Raw genomic sequence first — 19476 nt, forward strand, 5'->3', positions numbered from 1 at the left:
TTAATTGTATTTATGTATTTATTTATTTTATCCATTTGTATTTTCTCTTACTTTATTTTCTTTACCATTTTTTGTTTATATACACATATTGACTCCTCAACCTCATTAATGTTCGAATCATTGCCATTTATTGGCAGTGCCTTCATTTATTTGTATATGTTCAATATGTAATGTTTGTGTGTTCTATTGTTCAATTGAAAAAAAAGAAGGCGTTTGTTGACGTCGGAGTTTACAGACCGGCCAGTGAACGCACCGGGCAGCGCTTCCGGTGTAGCCGCGTCACGTGACGGGTGACGTAACGTGCTGACTGGTGACAAGTCAACTTTGCTCCTCCTCGCCGCCTCAACCGCTCGCCAAGTAGTTTTTGTTGACTTTCGCCTCTCGTCGCACTCCCGACACCGACATGGACAACAGCGGCAAAGAGAAGGAAGCTGCGGCTTTGGTGGCCGAGGCCGAAAAGAAGTTGAAATCGTCGCACTCGTTTTTCGGAGCGCTTTTCGGGTGAGTGTAGCATTAGCATTGTGATGCTAGCTGTTGTTAAGCTAACAGGGCCGACCAAGCAGAAGCTAGCTGGGCAACACTTGGCAACACTTGGCATCACTTGGCATCACTTGGCATATACAACATCCACTGACGCAATACATCGTCAAAACATTAATAGTCGCTGTCACCGAGCAGTGGTGTTGTTCGGGACAGTGTTTGGAAAAAGTTGCCGAGCCGACGCAGTCCAAAGGAGAATGAAAGCGCGCTGAAGCTGCAGTTAAGATAAACATGTAAACAACAAGTTAAGATAAACATGTAAACAACAAGTTAAGATAAACATGTAAACAACAAGTTGAGATAAACATGTAAACAACAAGTTAAGATAAACATGTAAACTACAAGTTAAGATAAACATGTAAACAACAAGTTAAGATAAACATGTAAACAACAAGTTAAGATAAACATGTAAACAACAAGTTGAGATAAACATGTAAACAAGACGTTAAGATAAACATGTAAACAAGACGTTAAGATATACATGTAAACAACAAGTTAAGATAAACATGTAAACAACAAGTTAAGATAAACATGTAAACAACAAGTTAAGGTGAACAACAAGTTAAGATAAACATGTAAACAATAAGTTAAGATAAACATGTAAACAACAAGTTAAGATAAACATGTAAACAAGTTAAGATAAACATGTAAACTACAAGTTAAGATAAACATGTAAACTACAAGTTAAGGTAAACATGTAAACAACAAGTTAAGATAAACATGTAAACTACAAGTTAAGGTGAACAACAAGTTAAGATAAACATGTAAACAACAAGTTAAGATAAACATGTAAACAACAAGTTAAGATAAACATGTAAACAACAAGTTAAGATAAACATGTAAACTACAAGTTAAGGTAAACATGTAAACAACAAGTTAAGATAAACATGTAAACAACAAGTTAAAATAAACATGTAAACAACAAGTTAAGATAAACATGTAAACAACAAGTTAAGATAAACATGTAAACAACAAGTTAAGATAAACATGTAAACTACAAGTTAAGGTGAACAACAAGTTAAGATAAACATGTAAACAATAAGTTAAGATAAACATGTAAACAACAAGTTGAGATAAACATGTAAACAACAAGTTAAGATAAACATGTAAACAACAAGTTAAGATAAACATGTAAACTACAAGTTAAGATAAACATGTAAACTACAAGTTAAGATAAACATGTAAACAACAAGTTAAGATAAACATGTAAACAAGACGTTAAGATATACATGTAAACAACAAGTTAAGATAAACATGTAAACAACAAGTTAAGATAAACATGTAAACTACAAGTTAAGGTGAACAACAAGTTAAGATAAACATGTAAACAATAAGTTAAGATAAACATGTAAACAACAAGTTAAGATAAACATGTAAACAAGTTAAGATAAACATGTAAACTACAAGTTAAGATAAACATGTAAACAAGACGTTAAGATATACATGTAAACAAGTTAAGATAAACATGTAAACAACAAGTTAAGATAAACATGTAACCAACAAGTTAAGATAAACATGTAAACTACAAGTTAAGGTGAACAACAAGTTAAGATAAACATGTAAACAAGTTAAGATAAACATGTAAACAACAACTTAAGATAAACATGTAAACAAGTTAAGATAAACATGTAAACCACAAGTTAAGGTGAACATGTAAACAACATGTTAAGATAAACATGTAAACAACAAGTTAAAATAAACATGTAAACAACAAGTTAAGATAAACATGTAAACAACAAGTTAAGATAAACATGTAAACAACAAGTTAAGATAAACATGTAAACTACAAGTTAAGATAAACATGTAAACAACAAGTTAAGATAAACATGTAAACTACAAGTTAAATAAATGATAATGATAAATGGGTTGTACTTGTATAGCGCTTTTCTACCTTCAAGGTACTCAAAGCGCTTTGACACTACTTCCACATTTACCCATTCACACACACATTCACACACTGATGGAGGCAGCTGCCATGCAAGGCGCTAACCAGCACCCATCAGGAGCAAGGGTGAAGTGTCTTGCTCAGGACAGGAGGACAGGAGGCCCCTGCACTACCTCACAGTCATGGCGAGACATGGACTACCTGCAGACGACCTTGTTACCATCTACACCACTCTCATCAGGCCGTGTCTGGAATATAGCTCAGTGCTCTTAGTGGGCTGCTCCAAAAAACAACAGGCAGAGCTAGAGCGAGTCCAGAAACGTGCCTGTAAAATCATTACGAGGAGAGCTGGAAACATCTCACAACCCCTACCATCACTCCAGACCAGGAGAGAGGAGGCTGCAGTGAAGCTTGTCAGGGATATGCATGATGAGCAACACCCTCTGTATGACCTGCTACCTCCAACATGAGGGAGCCGCACTGCCAGGACATTGAGGAACCAACATAAGCTGGCTGAACCCGAGCCCAAAGCCAAGACAAAGCATACTTGCCAACCGTCCCGGATTTTCCGGGAGACTCCCAAAATCCAGCGCCTCTCCCGAAAACCTCCCGGGACAAATTTTCTCCCGAAAATCTCCCGAAATTCAAGCGGAGCTGGAAGCCACGCCCCCTCCAGCTCCATGCGGACCTGAGTGACGTCAGGTGCGCAACACCACGTAAATCGTTGGCCAACCAAAAAGTAACCCCAGTACGCTATAGCCAACATTCACCAGGAGATGGCAACAGACAAACATAGATAACTCTATTACATTATTTCCCTTTTAGAAATGTATAGAAGTTACTCAAAATAAATAAACAACCCAACCAAAAAATGCAGCAGCTCAATTAAAAAACTGTACTTAAGCCACATTCTTTTTTTTTTTTTTTAGTACTGAACTCTTAACCCTCATTTGTAAAAAAATAACATGCTTATTATACAAACAGTATTTGTACACCTTTAACACAGATTTTTATACTGTCTTCAGAGATTCATTTTTTTGGGTGGTACTCGAAACCTTTCTGGGTACCTGCGAAAGGGTTGTTCAGCATGGTTAGAAAAATAGTGACAGAGAATAGAACAAGGATGGACAATTCAACCCTTAACTCAACAATGAGTAGATGAGTGTTATGTGTGTGTATATGTGTAAATAAATGAACACTGAAATTCAAGTATTTCTTTTATTTATATATCTATATATTGTATATATATATATATATATATATATATTGTGTGTATATATATATATATATATATATATATATATAAATATATATACAGCTAGAATTCACTGAAAGTCAAGTATTTCTAATAGATATATATATATATGTATATATATATATATATATATATATATATATATATATATATATATATATATATGTATGAAATACTTGACTTGGTGAATTCTAGCTGTAAATATATTCCTCCCCTCTTAGCCCCGCCCCCAACCACGCCCCTTCCCCACCCCGACCACGCCCCCCACCTCCCGAAATCGGAGGTCTCAAGGTTGGCAAGTATGAGACAAAGAGACTTAAAAACTCTACCCTGCATACTGCAATTAAACTGTATAATGACACTATCTAATTAAATAAGTAATACAGCCATATACCAGAATGCTAATAGTTTCCATGCTGCTGTTGCCCTGAAAATGTTTTTTTTTATATAAAATACTGTCTGTTCTTTTCATTTTTTTATTTTTGTTTGTTTGATATTCATTGTAAAGTTCAGCTGTTTTTTCAGTAGGGCCCTGGCTTCACTGCAAGCATGAAATAATAGTCAAGTCAATGTAAACAACAAGTTAAGATAAACATGTAAACAACACGTTAAGATTAACATGTAAACAACAAGTTAAGATCAACATGTAAACAACTTTTTTTTTTTGCACAATGACTAGGGAAGGTTGTTCGTAAAAAATATTAAATACACCTCAGCATTGTTTGTAATGAATACTTTGGACTACTACACTATTGTATTGTAATGTTGGTCACTATGTTTACACATACCATTGTCTTCTATAATATCACCTTGTTTATTTTATGTACTGCAATGCCGTTCCCCCGGTGATAACGCTGCTTTGTGCACGAGTCCAGTGGCAAATGATGACTGAGTAACTTTATGTGGACTACAGAGGTTCATCCAAGCTGGAAGATGCCTGTGACATGTACGTGAGGGCCGCCAACATGTTCAAGATGGCCAAGAACTGGTGTGGTAAGATCATTGTTGGCTTTGTTTTGAAGTAGAAGGTTTGGTGACGCTCTCCAACACCTGTGTTGAACCTCCTCGCCCCAGCCGCAGGCAACGCCTTCTCCCAGGCGGCGCGTCTCCACCTCCAGATGCAGAGCAAACACGACGCGGCGACCAACTTCGTGGATGCCGGGAACGCCTTCAAGAAAGCAGATCCACAAGGTAGCGGCGACACATTTTGGACCAATGTGAACGTGGATAATATCGACTTTTAGAACTGTACCTAATGTTCTGTCTCTGCAGAGGCCATCAATTGTCTAAATCGAGCCATTGAGATATACACAGACATGGTGACTTGATATTCTTCTTTTACATCTCCTACTTGGATCAGCCCGTATTGATACCCTTGTGTGTTGATGTTGTTGGTGAATGCAGGGACGCTTCACCATTGCGGCCAAACATCACATCTCCATCGCTGAGGTCTACGAGACAGAGATGGTGGACATCGACAAGGTGATTATTGCACTTATCACCCCTTCTTTCAATATTATGTCAGCTATCGGTCTGAAAGATACAAAGAAAGTATTGGATTTAAGTGTTCAGATACAAGCGTACCTGCAGCGTCTTTACTTGTGTGTGTGATATCATGTGCGATACAAGCGTCACTGCTGTGTGTTTACTTGTGTGTGATATCATGTGCGATACAAGCGGTCCTGCAGACTTTTGCAAAGCTGGACAGAAAGTTAACATCTAAATGTCCTTGAATAAACACACAATTTCTTCTATTTTACTAAAGTCATTTACAAAAAGTAAACATGCTAAGCTACTAGGAGTAGCAGCTACACAACAACTAAGCACATAAGATAGTATGGATGCTCAAAAACAAATTCTAAATGAATTCATAATTTTTCCAAAATCGATTTAGAAAAAAAATTAAGAGTTTTTTTTATTTTTTCAATAATACATTTTTGTATTAAAAACATTAAACAACCATTATTTATATTACTATTGTTATTATTATTATTGTTATTAATACTGTTGTTTTCATTCATTTTTGTTATTATTGTATTTAAGTATTGCAGTATATGTTTTATAATTGCGTTGTAAATTTGTTTCCATCCAGTTAATTTGTGTCTTTATTATGAAAGCCTTTTTTTGACACTGAATTTATGGAACTGAATTATTTTACATCAAATTATGCTGACAATTTCTTTTTAAACAAATCAGTGTATAGAATTTCAGTGTATAAAAATTCAGTGTAAAAAAATTAATTGTATAAAAATTCAGTGTCAAAAAATTTGCTGTTTCAAAAAGGCAAGACTCACTTCTGCTAAATTAAGACTGAAGCAATCGATCCTGTTTCAGAAGCAGCGAATGCGGTGTCAAGTTTGAAGTCACGTGATATGGGTCATACAAAACGGCATTAAAGAAGCAGTTAACTGGGCTCCCTGGTCACAAAACAACATCATTAACATTTCAATGCAGCCCGCTGGATATTTTCAAACTATAGAAATGATTCCAATAGTTATAATCTGTACGGTACTTTTGACTGACATACGACACTCTGGGAGCAGAGTGGGCGGGGCTTGTTTACAAAGCAAAAAAGCCATAGCGAGTGTCAGTGTTTCTGCCGAACAGTTATATTATATTGTGGATGTTTTTTACCCTTGGTGTTTATATTTCGGTGTGTTTGTTGCATCTTTGTTGCTTTTCCTCCATTATAAAATATGTCGATCTAGAAGGTGGACTGCAGGACAACACATATTGTCAATATTCAGTGATTTATTTTTCATAGTTTGAAGGTAATATAGACTTACACTTAGATTTAGACAAACGTTATTGATCCACAGTGTTGGGTTAGTTACTGAAAAACAGTAACTAGTTATAGTTACTAGTTACTTCATTTCAAAAGTAACTCAGTTACTAACTCAGTTACTTACACCAAAAAGTAATGCGTTACTGTGAAAAGTAACTATTTAGTTACTTCTTTTTTTCTTCTTTTTTTTTTTAAAGCTCCAATTAATGCCCTTTTAGCCTTCATTTCAGTACTGTTATTGCACTGGAGAATAATACAATCTGTTGATCAACTTGACATACATTTGTATCACTGAACTCTGCTAAGCAATGTGGTCTACATACAACACACAAAGACAAAGTTATGTTACAAAGGCCAATTTGTTTCTCGCCAGAACAAATTGACAAAACTATTTTAAATAGCTGCAACATAACATACATAAGTAACAAACAGCATAATAACAGCATAGCTGTAAAGCAAGAAAGGCACACACTACATACACAAAGCCTAACCAGGCATTTTTTCCTCAAGAAATTCTGACACAAAATCATGTCTGAAGCCCAGAACACTCTACACATTTCCCCAGTTTTAGTTTAGAGATAAGGAACGATTGGCCTGGCCCACTAGGATCCCTCTTTATGTTTGTGAACTTTATAGTCTATACATTTAGAGTGATGCGTTTACAGCCACACAAAAAGTCGAACAACTCCAACACCACACATAAAGTGTAATTCCAGGTCGTTACACTATGATTTACCAATCAAATGTGTGCCTATTCTAGTGTCATTTATTAGGAATCTTAATTTATAAATATTAATCATTAAATGCTGTTAATATATTAAATACATACTAATAAAAATATATTTTTTACAAACAGGAAGTTGCAGGAATGTACACATGATCCCCTGCTTACATCTCATTGTGCAACATGTGAATGTTTTAATGGGAACTAAATGCAATGTCTGAAAGGGGTACAAACTATTTCCAAAGCAGGACCTCCACCCAGACAAACAATACAAGTACACAGTTCATGAAAAACAACATTTGTTGTTATTGTCATTGTAAGTGGGCCTAAACACTTATGTTAAAAATGGAAATGACTGCTGTCATTTGATTATAATAATAAGAGAATGTTGTCTGTCTATCTGTGTTGGCCCTGCGATGGGTGGGGACTTTTCCAGGGTGTACCCAGCCTTCCGCCCGAATGCAGCTGAGATAGGCTCCAGCGACCCCGAAAGGGACAAGCGGTAGAAAATGGATGGATGGATGGAGATGGAACTTGTTATTTAGTCAGGTTTGGGACAGGTGTGCTGCTGGTGTAGCCACAGTTCTGATGTTGCTCACATGTGCTCCACTGAATGCTCAGGGAGTTTTTGCGTTTGCTCACACACATGAACAATTAGAGGGAACATTGATTGACAGAGTGTGTGTACCTTCAGTGCTGAAGTGGCATCAGAGTCTCTATCTCTCTTTACTAGCTTCGTCGAAGCATGTTGCTTATGTAGCTTGTTTCAGCAGATTTGAATTGCTGTTTTGGGCAGTAGATGGGATCTTTGATCCAAAGCACAATTTACATTTAACTAAAATGTTATTTTCTTTGTGCTTGACAAAAGAAAAGTCGTGAAAATATCTCCATGTTAGCAAACTCGACTTCTGGCTCCGCCATGATCAGACACGCCCCCCTCCCCTCCCTCCCTCTCCTCCCTCACACTCACTCACACACAGAGCGCATGTCTCTCTCTCTTCTCCGGCTTGTGACGCAAGAAGAATCAGAACGATGACACAACAGCGCTCCGATAAAACACACTTTATACTACATAAAAAGTAACGTAAAATAACGCAGTAACGCATCATGTAGTAACGGTAACTGAGTTACTGAATATAAAAAATAACGCGTTAGATTACTAGTTACCGCCGAAACTAACGGCGTTACAGTAACGCGTTACTTTGTAACGCGTTACTTTGTAACGCGTTAGTCCCAACACTGTTGATCCACAAGGGAAATTGTTCCACACAGTAGCTCAGTTACAATGGATGGAAAGGGTAAAAAGTTGAGAATAATACCAAACACAAAGTAAGATGAAGGAAGTCATTGATTGATTTTTGATTGAAACTTTTATTAGTAGATTGCACAGTACAGTACATATTTTGTACAATTGACCACTAAATGGTAACACCCCAACAAGTTTTTCAACTTGTTTAAGTTGGGGTCCATGTTAATCAATTCATGGTACAAATATATACTATCATCATAATGCAGTCATCACACAAGATAATCATCAGAGTATATACATTGAATTATTTACATTATTTACAATCCGGGGGGTGGGATGAGGAGGGTTTGGTTGATATCAGCACTTCAGTCATCAACAATTGCATCATCAGAAAAATGGACATTGAAACAGTGTAGGTCTGACTTGGTAGGATATGTACAGCGAGCAGTGAACATAGTGAGTTCAGATAGCATAAGAACAAGTATATACTTTAGAAATACATTTGATTATTTACATTTGATTATTTACAATCCGGGGAGGTGGGATGTGGAGGGGGGAGGGTGTTAGTTTAGGGTTGAAGTTGCCTGGAGGTGTTCTTTTAGTGTTTTGAAGGAGGATAGAGATGCACTTTCTTTTACACCTGTTGGGAGTGCATTCCACATTGATGTGGCATAGAAGGAGAATGAGTGAAGACCTTTGTTAGATCGGAATCTGGGTTTAACGTGGTTAGTGGAGCTCCCCCTGGTATTGTGGTTATGGCGGTCATTTACGTTATGGAAGTAGTTTGACATGTACTTCGGTATCAGGGAGGTGTAGCGGATTTTATAGACTAGGCTCAGTGCAAGTTGTTTTACTCTGTCCTCCACCCTGAGCCAGCCCACTTTGGAGAAGTGGGTTAGAGTGAGGTGTGATCTGGGGTGGAGGTCTAAAAGTAACCTGACTAGCTTGTTCTGGGATGTTTGGAGTCTAGATTTGAGGGTTTTGGAGGTGCTAGGGTACCAGGAGGTGCATGCGTAATCGAAAAAGGGTTGAACGAGAGTTCCTGCTAGAATCTTCATGGTGATTTTGTTGACCAGAGAGGAGATTCTGTAGAGAAATCTCGTTCGTTGGTTGACCTTTCTGATTACCTTGGTTGCCATTTTATCACAGGAAAGATTAGCTTCTAGAATGCCTCTCAAAGGAGCTACTGTGATGTGCTGCCACTCTTTCAGACGCATCAAAGAAAAAAAGAAAACATTTATCCCCAAAAGGGACAAGCGGTAGAAAATGGATGGATGGATACAGTATATAATTCAGTAAAATAAGTCAAGTTCATTTCGTTTTTGAGATGGTCTGTTTAGTTTTTTACTGAAAAAGAAACTCAAAAGTACATTGACAGAATGTGGGATTTACAATATTAACTATGAACAATAAAACACTGAATATTTAAAATATATGAACGTTGCTCCTCTACTTCTTAGTCCACCTTCTTGATGGACATATTTTGTAATCCAGCAAGAGCAACAAAGATGCAACAAAGACGGTGAAACATAAACACCAGAGGTAAAAAAAAACATCCACTTATTGGATATAATATCACTGTTGCTATGGTCACCATAGTGTGTTGTTCATCTTTTAATGACCAAACGTTGTCTTGTAAACAAAGAGCTTACGCTCAAACATTTATCCTCCCTCCATGAATGCATCCAAACATCTTTACCTTTACATGAACATCATTATCCAGCACAACCTGCTGGTCACATTGTGTATCACAGTCAGTTTAGCTGCATGTCATGACACATACTCATTCATATGTCAGTCAAAAGTGCAGATTCTAACCCAGGGGTCGGCAACCCAAAATGTTGAAGGAGCCATATTGGACCAAAAATACAAAATCTGTCTGTAGCCGCAAAAAATTAAAAGCCATATTACATACAGATAGTGTGTCATGAGATATAAATTTAATTAAGATGACTTAAAGGAAACTAAATGACCTCAAATATACCTACAAATGAGGAATAATGATGCAATATGTACATATAGCTAGCCTAAATAGCATGTTAGCATCGATTAGCTTGCAGTCATGCAGTGACCAAATATGCCTGATTATCACTCCACACAACTCAATAACCTCAACAAAGCTCACCTTTGTGTATTTACGCACAACGTTAAACGTTTGGTGTACAAAATGAGACAGAAAAAGGAGTGGCATAAAACACGTGTTAGAAAGTCGGAGAAAGTTATAAATGTAAACAAACTACGGTGAGTTCAAGGACCGCCAAAATTAGTAGGACAAAACGGCGCTCGCCAAATACTCGAATCAGTGAAGCATGTTTAATACAAACGGTGTGCTTTATAACAATTAGGGAGGTTTGTGTCATGTTTGTCCTCCTACAGAAACCATATTAAAATAAAAAAACATTTTTTTCCCCCTCATCTTTTTCCATTTTTTATACATTTTTAAAAAAGCTCCAGAGAGCCACTAGGGCGGCGCTAAATGCGGCTCTAGAGCCGCGGGTTGCCGACCCGTGTTCTAACCATTGGAATAATTTCTATAGTTTGAAAATATCCAGCGGGCTGCATTAAAATGTTAATGATGTTGTATTGTGACCAGGGAGCCCAGTTAACTGCTTTTTTATGCTGTTTTGTAAGACCCGGGTCACGTGACTTCAAACCTGACACCTCATTGGCTGCTTCTGAGACAGGGTCGATTGCTTCAGTCTTAATTTACCACAAGGGAGTGTGTATGAACTGTAAACATGATTATAGGACATACACACAATAAAGTATATATTATACTGTACTGTACATATTAGCTGAAGAAAAATAACCTCTTAAACTCCCATCTTGTCTGTATCTTATTGATGGATAAACATCTTTAAAGAAGGGACATTGTTTTCACATGACAATGATTTTCCCTGCAGGCCATCGCTCACTATGAACAAGCAGCAGATTATTACAAAGGTGAAGAGTCCACCAGGTGAGTGTTCCTAAGAAATCCTTCTCTTCCTTCCCCATGTGTCGCCCTAAGCAGCTCTCTGCTTGACAGTTCTGCCAACAAGTGCCTTCTAAAGGTGGCCACCTACGCTGCTCAGCTGGAGCAGTACCCCAAGGCCATCGAGATCTACGAGCAGGTCAGCTTTGATGAGGGAAGAGAAATGATCTGTTCAAGTGTCAACCTGTGGCCACCATGAAGTGTTTGGATTAGAGATGTCCGATCATATCCGCCTGCCGATATTATCGGCTTATAAATGCTTTAAAATGTAATATCGGAAATTATCGGTATCGGTTTCATCCTGCCGATTTTCCCAGGAGACTCCCGAATTTCAGTGCCCCTCCCGAAAATCTCCCGGGGCAACCATTCTCCCGAATTTCTCCCGATTTCCACCCGGACAACAATATTGGGGGCGTGCCTTAAAGGCACTGCCTTTAACGTCCTCTACAACCTGTCGTCACGTCCGCTTTTCCTCCATACAAACTGCGTGCCGGCCCAGTCACATAATATATGCGGCTTACACACACACAAGAGTGAATGCAAGGCATACTTGATCAACAGCTATACAGGTCACACCGAGGGTGGCCGTTTAAACAACTTTAACACTGTTACAAATATGCGCCACACTGTGAACCCACACCAAACAAGAATGACAAACACATTTCGGGAGAACATCCGCATTGAACACAACATAAACACAACAGAACAAATACCCAGAACCCATTGCAGCACTAACTCTTCCGGGACGCTACAATATACACCCCCCGCTACCACCAAACCCCGCCCCCCCAACCCCGCCCACCTCAACCTCATCTCCCGAATTCGGAGGTGTCAAGGTTGGCAAGTATGCTCTAGTATGCTCTGGACTGAAGCTGTGTGCCTTCATTGTTTTTGTAGCTGTTGTTTTGAGGCATGTATTTAAAAAAAATTAAACTAATGCATTTTGAGTATTTCCCATAGTTGTAGTGGGTATCAGGATTATCTCAGGGAGAGCATGTCCCAAATTCCAAGCTGCTGTTTTGAGGCATGTTAAAAAAAATGATGCACTTTGTGACTTCAATAATAAATATGGCAGTGCCATGTTGGCACTTTTTTCCATAACTTGAGTTGATTTATTTTGGAAAACATTGTTACATTGTTTAATGCATCCAGCGGGGCATCACAACAAAATTAAGCATAATAATGTGTTAATTCCACGACTGTATATATCGATATCGGATGATATCGGAATCGGTAACTAAGAGTTGGAAAATATCGGAATATCGGATATGGGCAAAAAGGCCATTATCGGACATCTCCAGTTTAGATTCATAGTCTTTCAACCCCCAAGAGGTATTGTGCAACATTTATTCAGAGCGCTTTAGTTCCAGATTGTAACTTGAGTGTTTGTTTTGAAGGTGGGCACTCACGCCATGGACAGCACGCTGCTGAAATACAGCGCCAAGGATCACTTCTTCAAGGCAGTGCTGTGTCACTTCTGTGTCGACATGCTGAACGCTAAAGTCAGTCCCTGCAGCACACAAACGTAATAGTATATGGGGCGGTATAGCTCGGTTGGTACAGTGGCCGTGCCAGCACCTTGAGGGTTCCAGGTTTGATCCCCGCTTCTGCCATCCTAGTCACTGCCGTTGTGTCCTTGGGCAAGACACTTTACCCACCTGCTCCCAGTGCCACCCACACTGGTTTAAAAATGTAACTTGGATATTGGGTTTCACAATGTAAAACGCTTTGAGTCACTAGAGAAAAGCTTTATATAAATATAATTCACTTCACTGGTAAGATGAATAATCCTCCCTTCTCTCACCATCTAGCTGGCTGTGGGCAAGTACGAAGAAATGTTCCCCGCCTTTTCCGACTCTCGAGAGTGTAAACTGTTGAAGGTAGGTTCTTTTGAAGGCCCTGTTGTCCTCCTGCGCTGGAATTACACACCATTGTGACCTTACGCCCTACATGTCAAAGTCAAAGATCCGGCCCGCGAATTAATGATCTATGGACCCCGGGAGGATATTTGATTAGTATTAGAAGCGGCCCGCAGGCCACGGCCGCCTGCTGCTGTTTTGCACGCATCAATACTCCATCAGTGTTGGCGCTAGGAATTTTCAAAATGGGGTACCCGGAACCCCATCAAGTCATAAAAATGGGGTCCCACAGTAGATTTTTGGGGTCCCACTTTTTTGTAACCGTTTTGAAAACAAATGATAAATGTATGAATTATCCTGTTATATCTCACATTCTATATCAGACCTGGTCAAATTAAGGCGCGGGGGCCACATGTGGCCCGTTGAGCCTTTCAATCTGGCCCGCCGGACATTTCTCAATAATTGTTTTAGATGTTTAAGATGGAAAGTGTAGCTGCCATTATGATGTGCAGTCATGTTTTCTAATGACCGGACGTCTATACTATTATGACAACATTAAAATACAGTAGTGTAGTAGACCTAAGTATTCATCAAGTACCACCATACTGACAACATTAAAATACAGCAGTGTAGTAGACTTAAGTATTCATCAAGTACCACCATACTGACAACATTAAAATACAGTAGTGTAGTAGACCTAAGCATTCATTAAGTACCACCATAATGACAACATTAAAATACAGTAGTGTAGTAGACCTAAGTATTCATTAAGTACCACCATAATGACAATATTAAAATACAGTAGTGTAGTAGACCTAAGTATTCATCAAGTACCACCATACTGACAACATTAAAGTACAGTAGTGTAGTAGACCTAAGTATTCATTAAGTACCACCATAATGACAACATTAAAATACAGTAGTGTAGTAGACCTAAGTATTCATCAAGTACCACCATAATGACAACATTAAAGTACAGTAGTGTAGTAGACCTAAGTATTCATCAAGTACCACCATAATGACAACATTAAAATACAGTAAGTAGCATAGTAGGCCCAAGTATTCATTAAAAACAAGGCAGAGGTTTTATTTAACAAATATATTTAGTACTTTTGGCATTACACACATTTTGAACAGTAACACTGTGTTTGAATATAGAAAAATTAATCACTGTACTTACAGAACATTACAATATTTAATTAAGGGATTCTTTGGCGTACCACTAGATGGAGCCTGCGTACCGCAGTTTGAAAACACTGTGCAAGGCAATAGGCTACTAGGAGCTAGCAGCTACACAACAGCTAAGCACACAATAGCATATTAGTAGTAATATAATCATTGAACAATCAGACAATATTAACAAGTATCTTATACTTATATTTGCATATTACTTACACGTACAAAGTCTCCAAGACAGAAGCGCATTAGAAAGTATTCAGTAACAAACGTGTCGCACACTTACTTATTCATGAGTTATCGTGGCCAAGAAACAAATTACCACTCCACTTGAACTTTAAGTCAATTCCATTTGGTTATTAATAAATAGGTCAGTGTTTATTGTTCTCTATTTGACTTGATCAAACCTTTTATAATAATACAAGAACGTATGATTCCTGCTGATATCGTATCGAATCAATAGCCGTATTGGCGATACTCCAGCCTCGTATCAGAAGTGTGTTGGGACACGCCCACCGCTGTTACAGTTCTGATCTTTTTGCCTGATATCTGTGTGAAAGTGTCTTCATGTTGTCCTCACTGTTTCCTTTACACCAGAAACTTCTGGACGCGTATGAAGAACAGAACGTGGACGCCTACACTGACTCGGTGAGTGTCATCTTCTTGTTCTTCACTCGGGGTCTCCAAACTCTGACCCCGGCGACTTTCGCTGTGGATATTATGAAAAACATCCAAACACCATAAAAAAATTCAAAATGACTCTCATTTTAAATTCCATGCAATGCATGATGGGAAAATGTAAAACACTCTCCACACTTATCTATGTTTGGCACATTTTAGCTGCTTGATATTTCTGATTGGTTACAAAACTTTAAGAAGGTTGTCACAGAAGTGAAAAAGGTAGGAGTCAAACTTTCACATACTCTTAATATCCCATTATATTATTATATATATATTATGTTAATTATATATCCTTTATATTAATTATACATCTATTATATTCATTGTGTCTATTATATTAATTATATGTCTATTATATTAATTAAATATATATCATATTAATTATATATCCATGATATTAATGGTATGTCCTTTATACTAATTATATATCCTTTATATTAATTATGTATCTATTATATTCATTATGTCTATTATATTAATTATATGCCTATTATATTAATTAAATATCAACCATATTAATTATATATCCATGATATTAATTATATATCCTTTATATTAATTATATATACAAATATTATTATTATATTAATTATAAGTACAGTATATTATATTATATCATACGTATATTATATTAATTAAATATTCATTATATTAATTGCATATCCATCATATTAATGATATATCCATTATATGAGGTATATATTCTTTATATTAATTATATACCCATTTAAATTAATTATATATCCTTTATATTAGTTGTATATCCATTATATTAATGATATATCCTTTATATTAATTATGCATCCTTTATTATATATATCGATTATATTAATTATATATCTATTATATTAATTATATATCCATCATATTATTATATATCCTTTATATTAATTATACATCCATTTTATTAATTGTATATTAATCATAATAATATAATATGTACATGTATTTGGCCCCCGGCCAAATTTTGTTAGCCCAGTGCGGCCCCCAAGTCAAGTTTGGACACCCCTGAGTTATAGTGTAAAACTTACAAACGTTGCTTGGAGTGATGAATGAAGAATCCAAATGAGTAAGCACGCTATGGAGGGCTAAAAGACAGAACAGCACTTGTACTTCCGGTTCAAAGATTTAAACTGCAGGAATTCCCATTCACCCAGCAGCACCTGCAGTGAGCGAACTGTCCAAATGATGGCGCCGCAGCACAAACAACAACACAGTTTTTAGGCCTGATTGCTTGTGTTTAGGAAAAGTATTCACGTCAGACGTAGGAAAAAGTAGCGGCTTGTAGTCCGGAATTTACGGTACTTGGTATCGGATCGGTACCAGTGGCCCGCGTTGTACAGTTTTTATTCTTGAATGTCCCTGGACTAAAGGTGTGATGTTGCTCAGGTGAAGGAGTTCGACACCATCTCGCGGCTGGACCAATGGCTGACTACCATGCTCCTGCGCATCAAGAAGACCATACAGGAGGAGGAGAGCGACCTGCGCTGATTTCCCAACATGCACCCTGTTGCTGCCTTCAGTCTCTCTCCCATCTTGACCTTCACTTCTTTTCTTATCCTCTTTGGGCCCAGTCCCTCTAATCTGCTCTCAGTCACTCTGCCCCTGCCCCAGTCCTGGTCCGCATCTTGTTCAGGTTTTCACAGCCATCAGAGACAGAAAAGACAGACCTTGTGTTCCTGGCGTGAAGGACGGTTACTGCTGGTCTTGCTCTCAAAACCAAACAGGACGTGGTCCTGGTCCCTAAACCAAACAAGACCTGGTCCTGGTCCCTAAACCAAACAGGACCTGGTCTCTGAGCTCCTTTTTCAGCTTTTGCCCAAACCTCTACTTTCACTGGCATGAGAGCCTCCACTCCTTGCACCGTGTTTGTTGTGTGCTCTTGTCGTCACCCAGCAGGTGCTGCTCCTGATGCAGTACTTGACTAATCCTGAATTAGGTCCAAACTAGATTCATTGATCTACACCACGGGTGTTAAACTTGTTTTTATTGAGGGCCACATTTCAGTTATGGCTTGTAAAAAATAAAAGTATTGGCCTCATGACATTGTTACACATTTTCCTTTACCTGTCATTAGGACATTTTATTAGGGACACTGGGGGAAAAAAAATCTGTCGATTTTTACAGTAAAAACTGTCAACTTAGTTTTACCGTAAATTTTGCAGTAAATGGCACTTTTTTCCGCTAAAATTCTCGCTATTTTTTTTACAGTAAAAATAATGTTTTTTTTTTACAGTGTGTTACTGTAAATGAGAAAATGTTGTTTTTTACTGGCATCTCAGATTCCAGAATTTCACTGTAAATTATACGGTCAAAAAATAGGCAGTCACCTGGAATTTAGTGGAAAATTTTGCGGTCTTCTTTACACCATATTACAGGTTTTTACGGCAAAATTTTGGCAATTTTTTTTTTTTTACTGTAAAATCTACGGCAGATGTTACAGTGTGTTACTGTAAATAGGAAAAAGGTGCCACAGTTGTTTTTGTTTTGTTTTTTTACTGGCAGCTCAGTTTCCAGAATTTCACTGTGAATTCCATTTACAGTAATATGCTGTGAATTCTACGGTTAGAAAATAGGCAAAATTATTGTCAAATTTGCCATGTTCTTTACAACATTTTACTGTAAACAGCACTGTTGTTTCACAGTAAAATTTTGGCAACCGTGCTGCCAATTTATTTTTACCATACAATCTACGGCTGTTTTTATTACTGTAAATAGGATAACGGTACCACAGTTTAATTTCACCAGGATTTTACCGTAAAATCTGCAGTAAATGTCTTTTTACGTTAAAATTCTTGCAACCGAGCTGCCTTTTTTTATTTTTAAGGTAAAATGTACGGCCGTTTTTACAGTGTATTACTGTAAATAGGAAAATGTTGCCAACTATTTTCATTAATTTTTTTCCCCCAGAATGTCACTGTGAATTCCATTTACAGTAATGTGCTGTAAATTCTACAGTTATAAAATAAGCACAATTATTGTAAAATTTGCGATGTTCTTTACAGCATTTTACTGTAAACAACACTTTTTTTACGGTAACATTTTGGCACTGCCGTAGATTTTACAGTATAAAAAAAAACTGCCAAAATGTGTTACTGTAAATAGGAAAATGATGCCACAGTTTTTTTTGGTTGTTTTTTACTGGCAGCTCAGTTTCCAGAATTTCACTGGGAATTCCATTTACAGTAATATGCTGTAAATTCTACGGTTAGAAAATAGGCAAAATTAATGTCAAATTTGCCATGTTCTCCTGTTGTTTCACGGTAAAATTTTGGAAACCGTGCTGCCAATTCATTTTTACTGTAAAATCTACGGCTGTTGTTTTTATTACTGTAAATAGGATAACGGTACCACAGTTTTTTTTTTACTGGCAGCTCAGTTGCCAGAATTTCTCTAAATTCTACGGTCAAAAAATAGGCAGTCACCTGGAATTTAGTGGAACATTTTGCGGTCTTCTTTACACCATATTACAGGTTTTTACGGTAACATTTTGGCAATTTTTTTTTCTTTTACTGTAAAATCTACGGCAGATGTTACAGTGTGTTACTGTAAATAGGAAAATGGTGCCACAGTTTTTTTTTGTTTTTTTTTTACTGGCAGCTCAGTTTCCAGAATTTCACTGTGAATTCCATTTACAGTAATATGCTGTAAATTCTACGGTTAGAAAATCGGCAAAATTATTGTCAAATTTGCCATGTTCTTTACAGCATTTTACTGTAAACGGCACGGTTGTTTCACGGTAAAATTTTAGCAACCGTGCTGCCAATTTATTTTTACCGTAAAATCTACGGCTGTTGTTTTTATTACTGTAAATGGGATAACGATACCACAGTTTTTTTTTACCGGCAGCTCCGTTGCCAGAATTTCACTGAAAAAAAACAAACAGTGGTACCGTTTTTCCATTCACAGTAATATGCTGTAAAAACTACTGTAAATTCTACAGTCAAAAAACAGGCAGCTAAGTCACCAGGATTTTACCGTAAAATCTGCAGTGAATGTCTTTTTACGTTAAAATTCTTGCAACCAAGCCTTTTTTTTTAAGGAAAAATGTACGGCAGTTTTTACAGTGTATTACTGTAAATAGGAAAATGTTGCCACATTTTTATTTATTTTTTGTTTCCAGAATTTCACTGTGAATTCCATTTACATTAATATGCTGTAAATTCTACAGTTAGAAAATAAGCACAATTATTGTAAAATTTGCGATGTTCTTTACAGCATTTTACTGTAAACGACACTTTTTTTACGGTAACTTATTTGGCATCCGAGCTGCCAATTTTTTGCATCGTAAAATCTACGGCTGTTTTTACAGTGTGTTACTGTAAATGAGAAAATGTTGTTTTTTACT

General features: G+C 37.2%; 1 protein-coding gene across 1 annotated transcript; it reads left to right on the forward strand.

The window, feature by feature from the left end:
* Positions 1–289: 289 nt before the first annotated feature.
* Positions 290–17169, forward strand: napab (N-ethylmaleimide-sensitive factor attachment protein, alpha b). Its single transcript, XM_061972352.1, has 11 exons — positions 290–501; positions 4594–4673; positions 4755–4871; positions 4953–4999; positions 5085–5162; positions 11342–11397; positions 11467–11551; positions 12810–12914; positions 13224–13292; positions 15045–15095; positions 16518–17169. The coding sequence occupies exons 1-11, from the start codon at positions 404–406 to the stop codon at positions 16617–16619; spliced, it is 888 nt and encodes a 295-aa protein (XP_061828336.1). The 5' UTR covers positions 290–403; the 3' UTR covers positions 16620–17169.
* Positions 17170–19476: the final 2307 nt, after the last annotated feature.

Source organism: Nerophis lumbriciformis, linkage group LG17 (genome assembly GCF_033978685.3).
Source record: "Nerophis lumbriciformis linkage group LG17, RoL_Nlum_v2.1, whole genome shotgun sequence".
Lineage (NCBI taxonomy): Eukaryota > Metazoa > Chordata > Actinopteri > Syngnathiformes > Syngnathidae > Nerophis > Nerophis lumbriciformis.